General features: G+C 41.3%; 1 protein-coding gene across 7 annotated transcripts in view; it reads left to right on the top strand.

Annotated features, from left to right (window-relative positions):
- KLF12 (KLF transcription factor 12) overlaps nucleotides 1-19,969 on the top strand; it is a 446,001-nt gene that overhangs the window by 358,748 nt on the left and 67,284 nt on the right. For all 7 annotated transcript variants that reach the window (XM_059684825.1, XM_059684830.1, XM_059684828.1 and 4 more), the window contains one exon: nucleotides 17,971-18,033. In XM_059684825.1, the coding sequence (XP_059540808.1) occupies nucleotides 17,971-18,033 (63 nt within the window). The remainder of the gene's footprint in view (nucleotides 1-17,970; nucleotides 18,034-19,969) is intronic.

Raw genomic sequence — 19,969 nt, 5'->3', positions numbered from 1 at the left:
GTGTCTAGCACTGGGCCTGACAAACAGTAGAAACTAAGAAATTGTTTTGATCATTAATTATTCTTTTCAAATATTGAATGTAATAGTATTCCTTGTACAACCACTGAATCATATTGCTTTTTTTCTCAGATCTCCTGGGCAGGAAACATAAGAGTGAAACCATCACTTGGTTCTATTTTAATGTCATCAGTTTTTGTTTGTTTGTTTGTTTGTTTTTTGTTTTTTGTTGTTGTTTGTGTGTGTGTGTGTGTGTGTCTGTGTTTAAATCATGGCATTTCTATTTTACTGTTTGATAATGTGCAGTTTTTAGGCCTATACTTAGTGTTGCTTAATACATGTATGGATTTTTATTCTCTTTATTTCTAGGTTGATTCTTATTATTTTTGCAGATATCACTGGGATCCTGAAGAATCTTTCTTTCTTTTTCCTTTTTTCAAAGCAGAAATAATGCTAAATAATAAGGCTGCTTTTGTGGGCAATTTCCAGACCCAGCCTATTTTGCATAGCATCTGTATTTAATCAGGGACTACAAATTTAAGCAAACTGCTCTAATCATATTTTGTAAATTCAGTTTGTCTTGATTATTTAAAAGAGAGACATGAGGATTGGTAGATTTAAATACAGGTTAATTCTATTTTATGGCCATTCATCCTTCCACATTTTCTAATAATGATGATGAAGGGGCGGGGGGGGGGGGGAATAGTCCCAACAACATTTTGCAGAATTTTTGGTAGATGCTTTAACTTTATAGATTTCAAAAATCATAATCTCGCTTGTTGACACTGGTGTTATGTGCATTATTCTTGTGTTTGGCCAGATGACATGGGAAATAGGAGTATTATGAAAGTCCAATATAAAATTATTTGTATAATATGTTGTGTGGTTGTTTTTTCCAAACACGAGCAAATAATCTGACACCAATAGGGAATCCAGCAATTCAAATGCAATTCTGACATTGACTACACAGCACAGACCCCACAGGTCAAGGGTCCAGCCCCCACTCTTGATGGCACCCATACTACCCACACTTCTGTCTGGTCAACAGTTTGAGAGGGAATTCCCATAACCCCCTCGCAAATTCAATAATTCACTAGAATGCCTCATGGAACTTAGGACAGTGCTTTACTTATGATTACCAATGTATTATAAAGGATGCAACTCAGGAACAGCCAAATGGAAGAGATTCCCATGGCAAGGTCGGGGGCGGAGAGGAGTGGTACGATGCAGAGGTTCCATGCCCTCTCCAGGCTTGCTGCCCTCCCAACACACGCATGTGTTCACCGGCTCAGTAGCTCTCTAGATCCTGTCATCCAGGGCATCTTATGGAAATTTCATTACACAGGCATGATGGATGAAAAATCACTGTCCATCGCTGATTAAACTCAATCTCCGGCCCCTTCCCCTGCTCCAATGTGGGACTCCAAGTTCAAACCTTCTAATCAGGTGCTTGGTCTTCCTGGAGACTGTTAGGGCCCTTATGAAGGGTCACCTCATTAACATAAACTCAGATGCAGTCAAAGGGGGTTTGCTATGGATAACGAAGGACGCTGCTATCACTTAGAAAATCTGGGAGTTGGAACTCTGTACCAGGAACCTGGGGCAAACACCAAATATGTATTTTTTATTATACCATATATTAGTATATGCAGACTAATATGTGTGTTATAAGCAATATTTGGATGTACACATTATATGATCATTTAAAGATCTCAGACTACTTCCAGAATACTTGTACACAATTCTCAATTGCAAGCAGCTTCCTTAGGTAAATATGAAATTATAAGTGGTAACTAAATTTTGCTATATGTCCTACTCTAGTTAATCTCTACTTAGCATGTTTTTTTAAAAAAATAGATTTACTTCCTTGTTCATAAAATAAACAGAGTGGGACATTTTTTTAAGAGTAGGGCGTGAGTGGTGAGTGTCAAGACGTGAGTTTCAGCTCTGGTGTGTGACGATGGACTAGATATGCAACAGCCTCTCTAAGCTTGCTCTTCTCATTTCCAAAGTGGGAATGATGATACCTACCTCGGAGATTGTTGTATGGATAAGTGAGACTTAGTTTGTCTTGCTTGTTTGAACTTAGCCTTAGTAAAACTCTTAGCGCAGCGTGAAGTTCAAAGGAAGCTCTCACTTTTAAGAAAATATTTGTCCGTATGTGTCGGAGAACATCTTCCTGCTCGCGTGGCTCCTCTGGGACTTGTTACTCAGTTTTCCTTTCTCAAGAATTTTGGGTCTTCTTTTCAGTTGCATGTTCCATCTAACATACAGCATTAGAGCTTCCATTTTCTTGGGAGAAAAAAAGAAAAACCAAATGATTTTCCCTGGAATTCCAGCTATTTCTCTTTCATGGAAAAAATTCTCAAGCAGATGTTGTTCCCCACCATTCTTTATCTCCACTCTGAAGCATTCACATTCTAAAGATTTTATGTAGCTTTTCCAACGATCTGTTCTGATGGTGGTCGCTAATGGGCCCATATAATTGTTCTTTCTCTCTGTCTTCTCTTTTAAAAAAATTTGACAGAGTAACTGTATTTCCTTCTGATATTATTTTTTCTACTAGTTTTCCTCTTCTCTTGCTGACTTTTCCTTTCACATCCTTGATTCTTTTCCTCTGCCCCATTGTAAGGCATGTCAGAGCCAGCACCCTGGCAACTCCTGTCTTTGCAGGTTTTTCTTTAGAAATGTCACCTGCTTTTCCGGCAGCAGCTTTCTCCTCTATGTTTATGAAACTCGGATCCATGCCTGTACATCTACCCTCCTTCCTGAATTGCAGCTGCTCGTTCCCAGCTGCCTAAAATTAAACCATGTTTCCCACCATTCCCCTGGTCTCAAAACGTCAGTATTCCCTTTACCTCCCTCTGTCCAGTGGCGATCCTTCTTGTTATCTCATCTGTTCTTTTCTCTCCCTTCCCCTGAGACCTCTTCAGTTTAGACTTTGTCCCTTTGCATCTGAAGCATTGTAGTGTCATCAGGATTATCTTTTCCAGGCATTCTGCACACCACTTGTGGATGAATTCTTATGTGATAACATTACTCCTCTGCAATGAACTCTTCTGGCAGCTTTGCACTTTCTTGAGAGAAAAATCCCAAAGCATGGATCACCTGTCATCAAAGGCATTCCACTCTCAGGGCTGCACCGCCTTTTGTGACCTCCTCCTTCAGCCCAGGCTGCCACATGCTCTACTCATCTTTCCCACCTCTTCCTGTTTGCACATAATTTTGTCCTCACCTGCACACCTGCACATCTGGCTGTTTCTCCCTGTGTCCTACGAGACCCAACCCAAACCTCATACATTACCTTGAAGTGATTTTTGTCTCCTCTGACCTTTTGGAGTAATGAGTGTTTCCATTTTTCCATTACTTACTGTCTTGTGACAGCTCTCCTATTTAGAGAACTGAGATTCTTAACCTTGTATTGTTATTATACAACCTTAGTATTACCTATATTGGATGTGCCTGGAACAGAGTAGCACTTAATACATTTTAATCAATTGTTTTTAGTTATCTTTTTTTCAATCACACTAATGGTCTGGAGCTTAATAAGCAACCAGAATACCAGTGTAGTTTTCAGTATTAAATTCAGAAATAAGCAAAATATCGAAAGCAGCTGGATTTGCCTGTTTTATTAGTGTAATAAGCAATGCGTGTTTCCGCAGGATAAGCTCTGTTAACCTCTTGGGCCACTGCTACAGAAGCAGAGGAAAGGGCAGACTGGTGGCTGACAGTGGTGCAGAGAAGGGAATGGTGAATGTGAACACAGCTAGTGTAAGCGATGTTGATCAATGGTGGAGGGCGCATTTTGGAAGTGCTGCATGGCGGGTGCATTGCTGTTCGTCCCATCTGTTGGTAAACTGGCGTGTGGCACTTGATATGCTCCTTGCTGATCTCCACAAACAGCTTTAGTTCTGTGGATGCTGATGGACGCGTTTGGCAGCTCTTGGTCCAGGCGCCAGCTCCTGAGGTAAAGTGTCTCTGCACAAGCTAGTAGGTCAGCGCTGGCTCCTTTGCCTTAGAGTCCTCCAACCTTCTTGGCCTTCGGTTTGGGCAAGGAGAGAAAGCCTCTGTGGCCTACGGATCAGATTGTTTGGGATTCCGTACTGAATCCGCCTCGTAGGTGACTTCCCTTTGATGTAAACATCGTCTTCCAAGAGACAAATCAGGATTCTCGCGCGCACACACACACACACACACACACACACACACTACATAAATTCATTTCTTTTAAACACATTATTTAAAAGTAGAGGCCTGATGCACAAAATTTGTGCATGGGGCGGGGGTGGGGGGGGCGGTGGCCCTCAGCTCAGCCTGCGCCTCTTGCAATACGGGACCCCTCGCTCCTAACTGCTGCCTGCTTGCTCCTAATCTCCCACCTGCTCACTCCTTACGCCTCCCTGCTCGCTCCTTACCACCCGCCTGCTCCCTGCTTACTGCCTGAACTGCTCACTCCTTTTACCACTTGGCTCGCCACTCCTTAGCACTGCTGCGGAGGCAGGAGAGGCTCACCAGCCGTGAGCCCGGCTTCTGGCTAAGTGGCGCTCCCATTATGGGAGCGCACTGACCACCCGGGGGCAGCTCCTGCATTGAGCGTCTGCCCCCTGGTGATCAGTGTGCATCATAGTGACCAGTCATTCCTGTCGTTCCATTGTAACAATCACTTAGGCTTTAATATATATACTACAGGCCCAGTGCACAAATTCTTGCACCGGTGGGGGCCCTTGGCCTGGCCTGTGGGATCAGGCCAAAACTGGCTCTCTGACATCCCCGAAGGTGTCCCGGATTGCGAGAGGGCGCACGCCAGGCTGAGGGACCCCACCGGTGCACAATCGGGCCGGGGAGGGACGCATGAGGTTGGCTCTAGGGCATGTCTGGCCTGTCTCACTCAGTCCCGATTGGCCGGACCCCAGCAGCAAGTTAACTTACCGGTCAGAGTGCCTGCCCTCTGGTGGTCAGTGCAAGTCATAGTGACTGGTCACCTGTTGACTATCTGCCCTCTGATGGTCAATGCACATCATAGCAAGTGGTTGAGCTGCCTTAGTAAATCATTAGCATATTATGCTTTGATTGGCTGACTGGACAACACAACACTTAGCATATTAGGCTTTTATTATATGGGATAGATCATTAAAGATAATGTTTACATATAAATACCAGGTTGGGGTTTTTCTAGCATTTGAAATTTTATTGTAAGTGCAATGCAAGCTACATTTTCTCCTTAACTATGGCTTATCATCTTGAAGCCTAGTTTTGCCATTTTCATTAGACCATGAACCAAACAGTGAAAAAATTTGTTCTACTCAAAAGAAAAATGGTACAGCTTAGTGAGCTAAAACACCTTGAGAGAATACTATATTCTAATAGATCCATTTTCAGATGACAAAATGCCCATATTACATATTTGAACGTTGCCTCTTTTTTTAGCCTAAATGAGGCATCTCAAAATGAATGCAGCCAGAGGCAATAAAAGCATTTAAAGTAATTTTTTCAACAACTTACATTATTTCTCAACAGAGCACACCGAATAAAAGGCATTACCAGTGTGACTAATAGAATAACTACCAATCAGAATGTCTGTCAGTTCATGAAATTCCTCCAACTCAGTCCACACTAATGACTAAATCATAGTACTTCAGTTCATGTAATAAAGGACAGGGACCTTAATGCACCATACACCAAACACTGCAAAACAACCTGTCAGACTTATAAACATGCAAAATGAAGTGGAAAATTGAAGCAATTATGAGGGTATCTCAAATGAATGCAGGAATTTAGGTTCTATATTACCTGAATAAATGTTAGGTCCCACAATATAAGTTGTTGCTCTGTAGACATGAGCATTATTAACCTTTTAAAATATCTTCATCTTTTATTTTATTTTACTTCTTTCTACTACTTTTCAACATACTTGTTATTAATAAGTCTGTACCTAGTGCATTAAAAAATCATGTTGGTGAAAGTAGTATAATTGATGAGTTTATTTACTTAAAAAATGAGTGAGTGAGAGAGCATGTACACACATACAGATGTACTCTATAAACATCTATAGAATAGAAAATATGTCACTAAATAAAACAGGAAAAAGTCATTTTTAGAAAATCTATATTGCTTATATTCTTACCCCAGCAAAAGAATAGCACTTTAAAAATGTTTTATTTTAAACTAATTTTAGGATTTAAAAGTTGCAGAAATACCATACTAAAATTATTCAAACTAAGAAATTGTCATTGGTTCAACACTATTAACTAAATAAACTACAGACCTCATTTGCATTTCACCGGTCTCTCCATAATGGCTAATTTTCCACAGGTTTCTCCAAAGGTCAGGAAGTGATAGACATGTCTGCTTTGGCCCCCTGGCCTCCAATGGGTCCTTTGTGCAGACAGTGCAGGGTGTAGGCTGATGTGGGTCCAATGCTTTTCTTGGACAACACCTGGGCCACATCACTTTTTCTCATGTCTCTTACACTCTGTACTTTAGCATTAGTATATATTAAATATATGAATATATGTATTACATTGTTATATTTACTTATCTATTTTTCCAGATTATTATATTATGAGTTCCCATCATCTCCTCTTACTTGTAGAGCAGTAAGTTATGTGTACCTACTTTGGACCAGGTGTAGGGTCCAATACTGGGCAAGTCGTGGAGAGTTAAAGAGGAATAGCTCCTGCTTTTCACTGAATCATCGTGTCTCTATATAACTGCAGACCTGGTAAGTTCTATGCAGGACAATGAAGAGAATAGTGAGAGTCTATAAGATACAGACGCAATCCTTTTTGGTGAGTCATGTGTAGTGAGGTGATACGTGAGCTGAGAGCCGGGTGTGAGTAAGTTAACTGGATGCAGGGACAGAGGGCCTGTTGCGGGGTCTACATAAAAGGAATAACTCATGCAAAGGCACTGAGCCGAGAGAATCTGAAAGGAGATCAGGGGTCACAGGAAGCAGGGGAGAGGAAAGGGGACATTTTTGGAAAATGAAGCTTAGGGTGAGCAGGGGCCAGATCATAGGCATTTAGTTCATGTTGAGATGTCTGTCTATTTCAAGAGCTGTAAAAAGCCACTAAGGGATAATGGAGCAAGAAGAACAGATTTGCCTTTTAAAAAGAACACCGTGGCTCTAGTGCAGCAAATGGATTGGGGGAGAAGGTTTGGGGTTAGTGCTGATCAGAGAGGAGTGGGTTAAGATAGGTTAGTGACTGTGCAAATGAAAAGTGGAAAGAATGAAGACAGTGTAGGGGACAGGACAGAAATGGGTTGGATATGGGGAGAGGAGGTCAGTTAAGGATGCCTCCTGGGTTTCTGGGCTGTTTACAGAATTGATATCAGTGCCATTTGCTGCCCAGGGCAACACTGAAAGAAAAACAGATTACTTGGGGCTTTTCTGACATCAGGGTAGAGAAGATCCTGTCTTACCTCTCTTGATATTGATCTGACCTAAATTCAGTCATGAGGCTCCAACGTCTCGTCAATAAGTGAGGATATCTGGCTTTCCCTGATTGAGTAGGAAGAGGGTTTTAAAGTTATCCAAGAAGATATAGTGTTTTCTGGTGTCCTACCCTTGCTCTACAGGTATCCTGCCTCTATGAAAATCGGGGCTTATCTGCCATTTATATGATAAAGATGCTCACATCTCTAGCTCTCTTCCTCAAGTTCTCTGCTGAACCCCAGGTCTGTATATGCGCCTGACAGAAACTCATTGTATTCTTTTTAATCCCAAATATGATCTTTATTCCTTATATTGGCTCGTCTGACCACCATCTCAGACACCCAGGTGTTATCCATAATCTGTTCTCTTAATTCTGCCTTGCCTCCCCACACTTTGAATATATTTCCACCAAATTTCAGGGGTACAGCTAACTTAGTATGTATCCATCTTCCTTTTTCTCCTCACCCAACCCTCTGTCATTCCCACTACTTCCATGATTACATAATGTCCAGCCCCTCCAGGCCTGCCAGACCCTTTACTGTAGTCACACAGAACAATTTGTAGTTTTGCTATTGGACATATTTACCCTCAGTGTTTCTCTGAATTGTCCTAGCTAAACTTCCAGGTCCCTGCAAAGCTTAATTAAGATGTCCCTTTTGTCTACTCTTATGGTCATTTATCACACTGCACCACGATGGTCAATTGTTTGTCTAAACACATGTCATGCTATAGGCTTCCTGAAGTCAGGAACCATGTTTTAATAGATGTAATGCCGCTTCCCCTGACACAGTTGGCAGTACTTGTGAGCCTGGAACAGTGCCTGGCACAATAGATGTTCAATTAGTATTTAAATTAATGAATAAATAATAGGTAGTAATAACATCGGTTAAATTAAAGATATAAGTGATGTGTATATATTTCTGAGCAACAGAAGATTAATATTTTTTGACAGCTGACTGCCCCAATTACTAACTCTGTATTCAGACATTTATTGACTGATCTGTATTCTAACTATGAATGAACATCCTAGCTCATTTCCCCCTAAAGTTTCTAAGAAACTTCCCCTCACACCGCAATGCACTCTCCTATAGAGAGGACTAATGTAGCTCCTCTTCTTGGAGTTATCTTCCTAGCATCATTCACTCCTGATTCTGAAAGTTTCACTTATCCTTCACATTCCAGCCTAAAGGTCTCTTCCTTGGACCTTTTCTGTTATTTCACAGTTTGAATTAATTCTAACCTCTTCTTCACTCCAATAAAACTTGAAATCTCCTTTCATTGTTCTACCCCATTCTATGATTTTCGCTACCTGTTTATCTCAACTAGACTTTAAGCATCTGGAAGACAGAGATCCTGTCTTACTCCACAATGCAAGATTTCACTGAAAGCTGTTGAGTAATGTTTGTTGGATTTAATTAATGTTGATCAATTATTCTGGGAATGTTTAATAAATAATTCTGTGGCATAGCTCAGATTTCTAAATCTAAAACTTTTTATTTTCTACATCTCATGGCTTATCTAATGTCTATTACGTGCTTATTGTGCTAAGCTCTGAGGATGGCATCATGACAGGGACCGTGTTGGTGCATGGCCATTGTCATCCACCCTGGAAGTTCCAGTCTAGTAGGAAAATAGGGCTAAGTATCCAAGAGGTACTTATTGAGTGTGCACTGCACTGCATGGCAGGTAATGGAGATATGATGGTGAGCAAAACGAGTAAAGTTCCCTTGTCCCTTGGAGCATATTGTCAAGTTGAAGAGACAGGCGAGTTAAACTTACAAACAAGTGTAATCTTCCATTAACAGGTGCTAAGTACCCTATGCTGTGAGAACTTGGAGTGAGTTGACCTAGACCTGGAGGTTCTGGATGGCTTCTTAGAGTTAAGCATCAGCTAACCAGGTGACAGAGGAGGGAGGGGACCCTTCAGTGTCACTGCCACACACAGAGCAAGAGGGGTGTTGGGAGAAGAGGCTGGGATTAATTCATATGCTTGTGCAAACCAAATGTCCTCCTTTTAGGATTCCTCATTCTGTTTGTGCATGGCTGAAATACATGCTGTTCCCTTCAAAATACTATATTTTTAACAAAACTTACACTGTTAGAGTAGACAGGAAAAAATTATCCCATTAATTCTATGTGATGTTCCAGTTCAGCCCACTCTTCTGAAAATAACATCAATGGCTTTGCATGTGAGAAGGAGGCAAATATAGTGGGGAGGTAAGGTCTTTGAAAAAATATCTGGCATTCCTAAAGGCCATCTAACCAGTGGCTTGGTAAAAGCAGAGAATAAAAATGTACCACATAATGTAAACACTGGTCATGCTTATTTTTATTGGGTCAAGTGTAATATATATATGTATATGTATATATTATAATAAAAACTAGAGGCCCAATGCATGGATTCATGCACATAGAAAGGAAATTAATTAGATGGTAGCCGGTGGGGCGGGACTGGGCGAAACGGGCCAGACACGCCCTGGAGCCAACCTCCTGTGGTCCCTCCCAAGCCGGCCACACCTGGGGCAGCGCCGGGGCTCAAAGAGCATCTGTGGAGTGAGCAGGGTCCCTCCAGCAGGTGGGGTCCCTCAGCCTGCCCTGCGGGGATGGGGCAGAAACTGGCAGTCTGACATCCCACGAGGGGTCCTGGAGTGCGAGAGGGCACTCTACAAAGTTGCTGTCACTTGGTAGCTCCTGCATTGAGTGTCTGCCCCCTGGTGGTCAGTGCGCGTCATACCTTCCAGCCGGTTGGCCGGTCGCTTAGCCTTTTATTTATATAGATATCCAGGTTCATTTGAATAACCATGAGAACTTGTATTCAGCACAACTATGTATGAAAAAGAAACAATACTAACAATTACTTTAAATTTACCTTTCATGTAATTCTGCATAGGTAAATGCTGATATTTAAAAATAATTGTAGAATTATTTCTAGATTAATATTTTACAAATGTAGTAAACTGAGTTCTTACAGTGTGTATTATCCTATCTAATAATAGACAAACATGGTAATTAACCATACCTCTGCTACGCTTCCCACTGGCTAATCAGGGTGATATGCAAATAAACTGCCAACAAAGATGGCGGCGGGCAGCCAGGCAGCTGAAGCAAACATCAGGCTTGCTTGCTCCAGTGATGGAGGAGGCCAAGGTTCCCCGCCTGCCACGGCCCAGCTCTGAGCTGCACTCTATGCAACAATGTTGCAATTATAGAAGCTAAACAATCCCCAGATACCTGCTTTCAGCCAGCGGCCTCTGAGCTGGAGCCACAACAAAGTTTCACTTACAGAAGGTAAATAAATCCCAGAATAAGAAAAACAGGAGAGACTGGGAGCTTCAGTTGCAGGCTTGGCCCACCTGAAAACAGCCCTCAGCCCCTCATCCAGGCTGGCCAGGCACCCAAGCGGGACGCCCACCCTTATCTGGCACACCATTCAGGGCAAACCAGCTGGCCCCCACCTGTGCACCAGGCCTCTATCCTATATAATAAAAAGGTAATATGCAAACTGACCCTAACAGCAGAAAGACTGGGAATGACTGGTCACTATGACACACACTGACCACAAGGGGTTAGATGCTCAATGCAGGAGCTGCCCCCTGGTGGTCAGTGCACTCCCACAGGGGGAGCTCTGCTCAGCCACAAGCCAGGCTGATGGCTGCTAGTACAGTGGTGGTGGTGGGAGCCTCTCCTGCCTCCTCAGCAGTGCTAAGGATGTCCGACTGCAGCTTAGGTCTGCTCCCCACTGGCAAGTGAACATCCCCCGATGGCTGCCGGGCTGCCAGAGGGATGTCTGATTGCCAGCTTAGGCCCAGTCCCCTGGGAAGCAGGCCTCAGCCAGCAGATGGTCAACCCCCGAGGGGTCCCAGACTGTGAGAGGGCACATGCCAGGCTGAGGGACCTTTTTCCCCCTCCCCGAGTGCACAAATTTTTGTGCACCAGGCCTCTATTATACAATAATTGGAAAAATTTATGGATGAAAATATGGGCTAAGAAAAACAGAAAAAAATGAATTTAAGAATAGAAAATATTTGTACATAATGAATTCTCATGATCTTGATAATGAAAATTTCTAATCTTATTATATAAGTAATTTACTAAAATAAGTATTTTATTGGTGTGTGAAATAATAATTTATTCTGATTTTTCTCAGTATTAAGCAGTCTATTTAATATATGGAGTGTAAGAGCATGAAAGGACTCAAATATTATTCTGAGGTTGAAGTTGGGTGAAGGATGCCACCAATTTTTGAAATGGAGAAGATATAGAAGGAACATCTTTAAAAAAAATAAGTGTATATATATTTATATATATATATATATATATATATATATATATATATATATATATATATATATATAGATTTCAGAGTGGGAGAGGGAGAGAGAGATAGAAACATCAATGATGAGAGAGAATCATTGATTGGCTGCCTTCTGGGGATCAAACCTATAACCTGGGCATGTGGCCTTGACCGGAATTGAACCCAAGACACTTCACTCTGCAGGCCAGTTCTCGTCCACTGAGCCAAACAACTAGGGTGAAAGGAAAGAACATCTTCAAGTTAGGATTGAAAAATCTTAGTCTGGTATTCAGAGAAGATATAGGCATAATGATAGAGATGGAAATTTGAGGGTCATTATAATATGGATGGAATATAAGGCCTTTAGCTGAGGCCCTCATCAAAGTCATGAGGGTAACTGTATTGGAGACTCTTGTGAGTTAAAATTGGGAAGAGAAAGGTCATAGGAAAGAGAGCCTCAGGCCAGGCCAACATTTAGAATTCAAAAGAATGAGAGAGGGAGCTTCAAGCAAAGGAAAAAAAAAAGGACAGAAGCCAGAGGATGTCACTGATGCTGATTAAAGAAAGCTTTTTCAGGATTGAGTGATCAGTGACTGCTAAGAATTTGAGAAGATGAGGACTGGGGGTTAACCATTGGATTTGAAAACATGGAGGCTATTGATGGTGATGATAAGAATGATTTCATCACAGGGGTGTGAACACACACTGGATTGGATTCTAGAAAAAAAAAGAAAGAGAGAGAGTAGATGTAGCTAGAATTAATTTTACCATATACACTTACATGTGTTGTACATTTTGTATTTAAATAGAAATATTAGTAACAAGGAATTTTCATAAACAGTTAAAGAGAGAACAGAGTGTATTACATAGTACTATGAATGTATTTTTGTGAGTACCCACATGGTTTGCTATTTAGTACAGTGCCAACTTTAAGCCAGAAAACAACAACACTTTTACTTTGCATCATTTATACTATAGAATGTAGAATTGGACTTAATTTACCTTATTGCATCCTCTAGGTTCTTGTGGAGGGAATATACTGGTGTGGGCATATAGGAAAGTTTACAGTTGTAAGTACATGAAACACAGAGTTTATTCTTGTATTATTATTTATTAGCTAGGGGCCCGGTGCACAAAATTCATGCATGGGGGGTGGGGTGTCCCTCAGCCCAGCCTGCACCCTCTCCAATCTGGGACTCCTCAAGGGATGTCCAACTGCCCATTTAGGCCCAATCCCACCAGGACTGCTGGCTCCCAACCACTCGCCTGCCTGCCTGTCTGATTGCCCCTAACTGCTTCTGCCTGCCAGCCTGATAGATGCCTAACTGCTCCCCTGCCAGCCCAATTGCCCTAACTGCCCTCCCCTGCCGACCTGGTCACCCCCTACTGCCCTCCCCTGCAGGCCTGGTCCCCCCAACTCCCCTCACCTGCAGGGCTGGTCCCCTCAACTGCCCTCCCTCCCCTGCAGGCCTGGTTCCCCCAACTGCCCTCCCCTTCAGGCCTGGTCACCCCCAACTGCCCTCCCTTTCAGGCCTGGTCCTTCCCAACTTCCCTCCCCTGCTGGCCATCTTGTGTCTACATGGGGGTGGCCATCTTGTGTGTTGTAGTGATGGTCAGTTTGCATATTACCTATTTATTAGATAGGATTATTGTATTATTTTCTATATGAACAACTGTAAACCTACTTTTACCCACCCACCCCTGTCTATGTGGTCTTAAGGGCTGGAAGGTCATTTGAAGCAGGACAAGTCAGCTATACCTTATATTCAAGTTTGGATTTTGCTGTTCACTAGCTATGTGACCATGGCAAGTTATCTAACTCTTCTAAACCTATTTTCTCAAACTTAAAATGTGGGTAATAAGGATATAAGCATAAAATAAGATAATGTACCTAAAGTCCTAAGCATGGGGTCTAGCACATAGTAAGGTCTTAGTAAATGGAAATGATTTTGTATCGCTGTGATTATTTACTTGTTCTTGAATGGGACATAACTGAACACAGGTCTTCTAATAAACAATAGAAAAATGAGGTACCGTAGAGTAAGCCATATGTTAGAAATCACATTATTTGGTTCATGTTACTCTATATGTGCTCATTTCTCTTTGTTACCTCATCTTTAGGCAAGTCATAGAAGCACAGTAGTTAAGACTGCAGGCTCTATAGAGCACAATTGTTATCTTAGTCACTTGGAATGAGCTAGATATTCAGTTTCCATGTTCCCATCCCTTCCAATATAATCAGCTCTGCTAGTGATAACAGCTAACTTCTTCCTGGGTACCAAGCACTATTCTAAACACTTTACACAGCTATTAACTCATTTAAATCTCCCAGCCCTAGAGGGTGGTTATCATTGTTGCCTCCATTTGTGCAGGTGAGAAAACTGAAGCACAGACAGGTTAAGTAACTCACCCTAGGATGACACTGTTGATCAAAGGTGGAGCTGGAATTCCATCCCAGGCAGCCTGGTTATACAGTGTGTACTGTACATTTCATCCTAATTTCATTGGAGGCTGCAAGATTGAAATTAAATTGTCACATTTCAGTTGTCACTGCTTTTCAGTGATGGGGATAGTAAAAAGGTTGGATCGGTACCCTTCCCCAGCAGTTCCTCTGTGATCAGTAATTTCTGCTGGGTGTCCGGTTGTCACATCCTACTTCCAACCACCAGCCATTCTGTTGCTTCATGACAAATTTGAAAAGCAGAGTGATCATATTCTCTTACCTCTAAATATTAGTCATTAAAATACAAAACTTTACGGTTAGCTCCTTTGGTGCTTATGCCCAAATAAGGAAGCGTCATTTCTGTATTAAGATATCTAAGAAGTTCTCACATGCTTAGCAGGAAAGCTAAGCCCAGCACTGGGTAAACGCTGTCTGCCTCAGACACTGAGTAAGTGTGTATAAATAGAACAGTTGGTGTGCATGGCCTGAATGGTGGAGCTTCCCATTTTCTCTGTAATGTAAATCACCAATGTGAGCATTTCCATCTGACATAAACTGTCAGTCGCAGAAGAGCACATTGTAGGATTCAGCACATGTTACACAACAACCAAGATTGCCCTTTTTTTCCAGCATGGTGATTTTTTTTTTCTTCTTTCCATATCCAGCAGTTAGTACTGAGGCCTGAAACCCTTAGTTACAGAACAAAGTGGCTTAGCAGTAATCAAGCCTGTGTGAGGCTAAGGGAAGAATAATGAATGTTCCCTGCAAGCTTCCTGCCTAGATGCAGGTGCAGGAATCAGGGGGTCATGAATAATGCATGGCATGCAGATTAGGTGGTAGTTTCTCCTACTGGGGTTTTGACTTTGCTACCTGCCTGGCTGCTACATGTGGAAAGATGGTAGGCGATGGCAAAAGTGCCACAAAAGAGACTTTAAAGACTGAGCTCCCGAAAAACACTGCATAGCCTTTTGAAGAAATAAAATTTGGGAGATAGCTGAATGTAAACCTTTATGGTGTACTTTATTAGGTGAAATAAGCTCCAGGTTATCCATTTACTAATTTGGGGAAGGGGAACAAGCTTTCTTGTTTTACCATTTTCATTGAAGAAATGCTATAATTTTGGAAATTCTTTGAAGACTGTTCAACTGTTATAGAAATTACCTGCTTATAGTATTTGATATATGGATGGGTCAGTGAAGTGTTACTGCAAGATACAAATACCTAGAGAATATTATAATTAAAGGTCAAACAGGCCTGTTTTTCTCTGCTGATATATGTAATGAGAACCATCAATAAGAGAATATATTTACTAGTAAACTTCAACAGGTGGAATGATCATGATGAATAGAAATCCCAGGGTTAAGGAGGAAGCAATAAAAGAGATAAACTTTTAAAGGCTAGAGAGTGAATTAAATAACTGTATTTGGGCTATTACTTTTTAAAGCTTTATTTGGGCAGCATAACTCAGACACCCCAGTGGGGATGCAGGGGAGGTTCAAGAGGATTTCCGGTGTTTCCCCTTAGGACGGGGCCTTTAACTGGGGAGACATTTTTTTGGCTCACAGTTCCATTCTGATGATTGTATTTCAAGCAGACAAACTGAAAGAAATAAAAAAGAAGAAAAAAGAGAGTTTTGCTACCTTTCGAATACTTCCTACACGTTTCTACAGCATGTTTTTCCTCTCTCCTCAATTTGGGATGCTGGACTATGGACAGGCTTTCATTTCTAGCCCAGTCTGCCATTTCCGCTAGGCCCCAGTTTGGCCCAGCGCCAAGACCAACAGGTGATCCTTGTAGCTGCAAAACAGCAGGAAGTGGGCCTTGCTTGAATGAGACAGTTCACCAGAGGGGCTGTCTGGCCTCCCTCCATCTTTCTGCATAATTAACATCCCCTCCCCCATGCAGAGCAGAAAATCTGTGCTGAGCAGCTCAGCTGCAGCAGCCATTGAGAGGTGCTGTGAGGGAAAGAATGTTAATAAGGGAAGTTGGAAGAAATAAACCTTCCGGGTGCAAAGTGCAGTCTGGCTCTGGCCGTCCTGAAAGACTGCAAGTTGGCCTGTATGAGTGGCTAGACCTGTATTATCTATTTTGAAATGATTTCCACTTGCTAAACACTCATGGAAAACCGGGGTTCTGAGGAACCTTGGAACTTTTGGTTCTAACCGTACTTGGATAGGAGTTTAAAATCCCTGTGGTTTTTTTCTGTCTTGTAAATAAGGGTAATGTCTGAAATGGACACAGGCAACAGGGGGCTGGGGGGAGGCAATGGAGGGATAAGGACACATATGTAATACCTTAATCAATAAAGAAAAAAATTAAATAAGAAATAAATAAATCTTAAAAAAAAAGAGTAATGTCTAAGACATAAAGAGTCAAGCTAAGACAAGCTAAAACACTGCCTAGACCTCACAAATCCTAGTAACGTTAGAACGAAGCAGGAAGTTGGCCAGGAGGAAGCAGGAAGCAGGGCATGTGGTGTTGCCAGTGAGGGACCCACAGAGAGGGGGAGGTTCAGCAGCTGGCTTGTGATTGGAAGGTGTCAGCAGGTCACGGACATTTAAACTATTTCCAGTGGATGACTCCAGCCCTGGAAGCTTGTACAACAGTCTAGTCTTTACTTCTTTATTATTTAGCTAAAGTTTTTAATTGACTTTGCATTCTTCAAAGCCCAAAGCTGTAGAGCATCACATCTAGAAGGTCTTTTTTCTAGAAATTAACTATTGGCCCCTCTTTCCTTCCCCAGATTCTGTTCCTGGACATTTGGATGAAATTATTGTAGGGGAGGAAAAAAGTTTTCCCTGTATCCACTCAGGTTCAGTGAGGGTGGAGGCTGAAAATTAAATTGACAAAAGACAAATTAGCAAGAGGGGAAAAAGCCCAGCAGTTTATATGTATAACATGCAAACATGTAAAAGTACTGAGTGATAAGTAACTCCAAACGTGATTAGAATTTGGAGCTTATACTGTACACCATTTTAACAAAGGCTGATAAATTGTGGAGAAAGAACTAATCAAAAGAAAAGGGGTCTGGGCTTCAATGGGGGATAAATTGTAAGAAGGTAACTAGGAAATATATAGGAAAAATAATGGTAAATAAAGGTTTTTTTAGGCAGACTCATTTCAGTACCATCTCTGGTGATAAGACTTATACCATGTACTACTCTTCCTGGGATGGGAGAGAGGGATACCTTTACAAGTGCAAATTTTCTTTCCAAAACATAAGTTTATGTCCTGCTATTAGGCCTGTAAAAGAAGATCTAGAGCTCCTCCCATGTCTGCTGTTTCTCAGTTACTTTTAGCTGAAAATAATCCTTATGCCAAAGTAGCATATTTTTGGGTGGCATATCCTGATCCCCTTATAATCTTGCTTTCTTAAGTCTAGAAGTTAACTGAGAAAGTGTGCACTTAGACTGTCTTTATGTCCCTCCCTCCCCGCATGTGGGAATAGGTAGCAGAAAGGGCCCATTTAGGGCAGGTACTCTAGCTGGTAACTCTTTGTTGGACTGAATGAATGAAATCAGTTGATTAAAACTGCTGGTCCTCTTTTGGGGGTCTTCACAGTGAACATATGAGAAACTCTTGTCATGGTATAGGTGGTACAGAAGGGAAAAGAGAGACCCTTCGGGTTTGCAGGCATGGGAACTTACCTGCATCCGTTTACTAAGAGGTGATCAGGTTCTTGGGGATTTGATAGTAAAGCAAGTCTAAAAGATTATTTATAAACCAGATTCCTTTTTATCTGTTCGTTTGTAATTGGGAATATGCTTTTTCAATGACTAGATTACTCTCATCTACCTACAGGGTACATCCGTCCCCAGTATCAAGGGTCAGGGGAAGTCGAATGAATAATCAGAAGTTTGCTTGGTGAGTACACAGTCTAAATTATGAGAATGTTTCAGTTTTATGGGAAATTTTAGTAGATCTGTGTTATAACAAAATAGAATTATTTCTGTTCCTCTGTAGAGCAGCAGTTTTCAACAGGTGTGCCTCAAGAATTTTTAAAACATGTAATACCTGACTACTTAGTCAGGGACACTGACCTCTTTTCTCTTAGATTGTGAAATAAAAAATGACAACAGCCAAAACAACAGTAGCCATCTGGGGTGAATGAATCAAGATTATACCTACTTTTTTTGGGGGGGAAGGGTTCAGATCAGCAAAAAATACAATATATTTTTGGCGTGCTGCAGAATTTTAGTAATTAGTTTATGTGTGCTATGAAACGAAAAAGTTTGAAAGTCCATCTACAGAGAATGTGTTTCTACTAACTGAATTTCGTTTTCTCCCTTTCCTTTGAAAAATTCCTTTCCAGCCAAAACTCTTTACTCACTAAAAACTGAATGTAATATTTTTTTTCATAACAGATATATTTCCCAGGATTGTCAACTGCTACATTTTTAAAAAATGTTTCTCCTTTTTGGAAAATACTGTAAGCTTTTCAAGTGGGATTTCGGCAATAATTTAGATTTTTCTCAGGCACCAACTTCTACTTCATTGTAAAGTAATCTATATATATAAAAGCCTCAGCGATCATTATGATCAGACAACTGGACTGGGCGGTAGCTATGACATGCACTGACCACCAGGGGGCAGACACTCAATGCAGGAGCTGCCCCCTGGTGGTCAGTGCACTCCCACAGCCAACCTCCTGTGGTCCCTTCTTCCAGCCAGCTGGCCCCCATTGGCCCCAGTTGACCCTGATCGCCCCCGATCGCTGGCCAGGCTGTGGGAGCCTACCCATGCATGAATTTGTGTACTGGGCCTCTAGTCAATTATATTAATTTTGCTGATTATTATTTAGATGTGTGTGTCTTTCTGACTAGGCTTTAAATATCCAGGGATTTTATTTTTAAATTTGGGAAATACAAATATCTTCTTTCACTGACCAGCTTTTGAACAGAAATATAGATGGAAATTATCAGAAATGACCTGAAAAGTTAGTTCAACCACAAATCATTGATTGATTCTATAAAGAAGCGATTTAAGACGTTTTATAAATTTTTTATGTGAAACAAAATAATTAATTAATTAATGTGGGTTTAAAATCCATTATGTTCACTTTAACTACTCCATTGCACAAAATTACTCTTTCTAAATGTAATGTATCTTCATAAAAGAAGGAAGGAAAGAAGGATTGATTGAACTTGAACTGTGTACTGTTTACTTCAGGAGTGAGTGGAAATGCACAGGTATCCATTTTTACTTCACTGAATTGTGCTTAGGATGAGATTTTGATTAAAAATCATGGCTTTTTTTTTTTAAGTATGGGAAGATGATTACTGAAGCTTGAGCTTCCAAATTAATTTTATTCCTAAATCAGGATTATTTTTAGACACATAATAATGATTCTTTGAATTTGAATGGTGTCTAATCAGCTCACCTCCCTTCCCCCATTAAATCGAATTAACCCTCACAATAGCTTGGTGATGTTGTTAAATATTATGCTTTTCTTTTTTCACAGAGAGGGAAATGGAACACAGATGATGCAGCTATTTGCTTACACACTGTCTAAAAGCTGGGGCCTCCTACATGCTTTCTCACGGTCACTAAAGCATATTGTCCCCTGTCCAACCTAGGAAGCTGAGGGGAAAATAGCACTGATGGCCATTACATAAAAGAACAGGGAGAAACCGGGGCTTTTCCTGACTGCACGGAATTGATATTCCTTCTCAGCACACAGCATATTGCACTAAAGAAACTTTATTACATGTAGAGACTATGAGATGCTCAAGTGAGCAATGTAAATTAATGGATAGAGTGCAACAATGTCAGTTATGAGATCCATTTTCTACAACCTATT

The sequence above is a fragment of the Myotis daubentonii genome, chromosome 2 (genome assembly GCF_963259705.1).
Source record: "Myotis daubentonii chromosome 2, mMyoDau2.1, whole genome shotgun sequence".
Lineage (NCBI taxonomy): Eukaryota > Metazoa > Chordata > Mammalia > Chiroptera > Vespertilionidae > Myotis > Myotis daubentonii.
The sequence above is the reverse complement of the archived record's forward strand: the minus strand, read 5'-3'. Positions and strand labels throughout refer to the sequence as shown.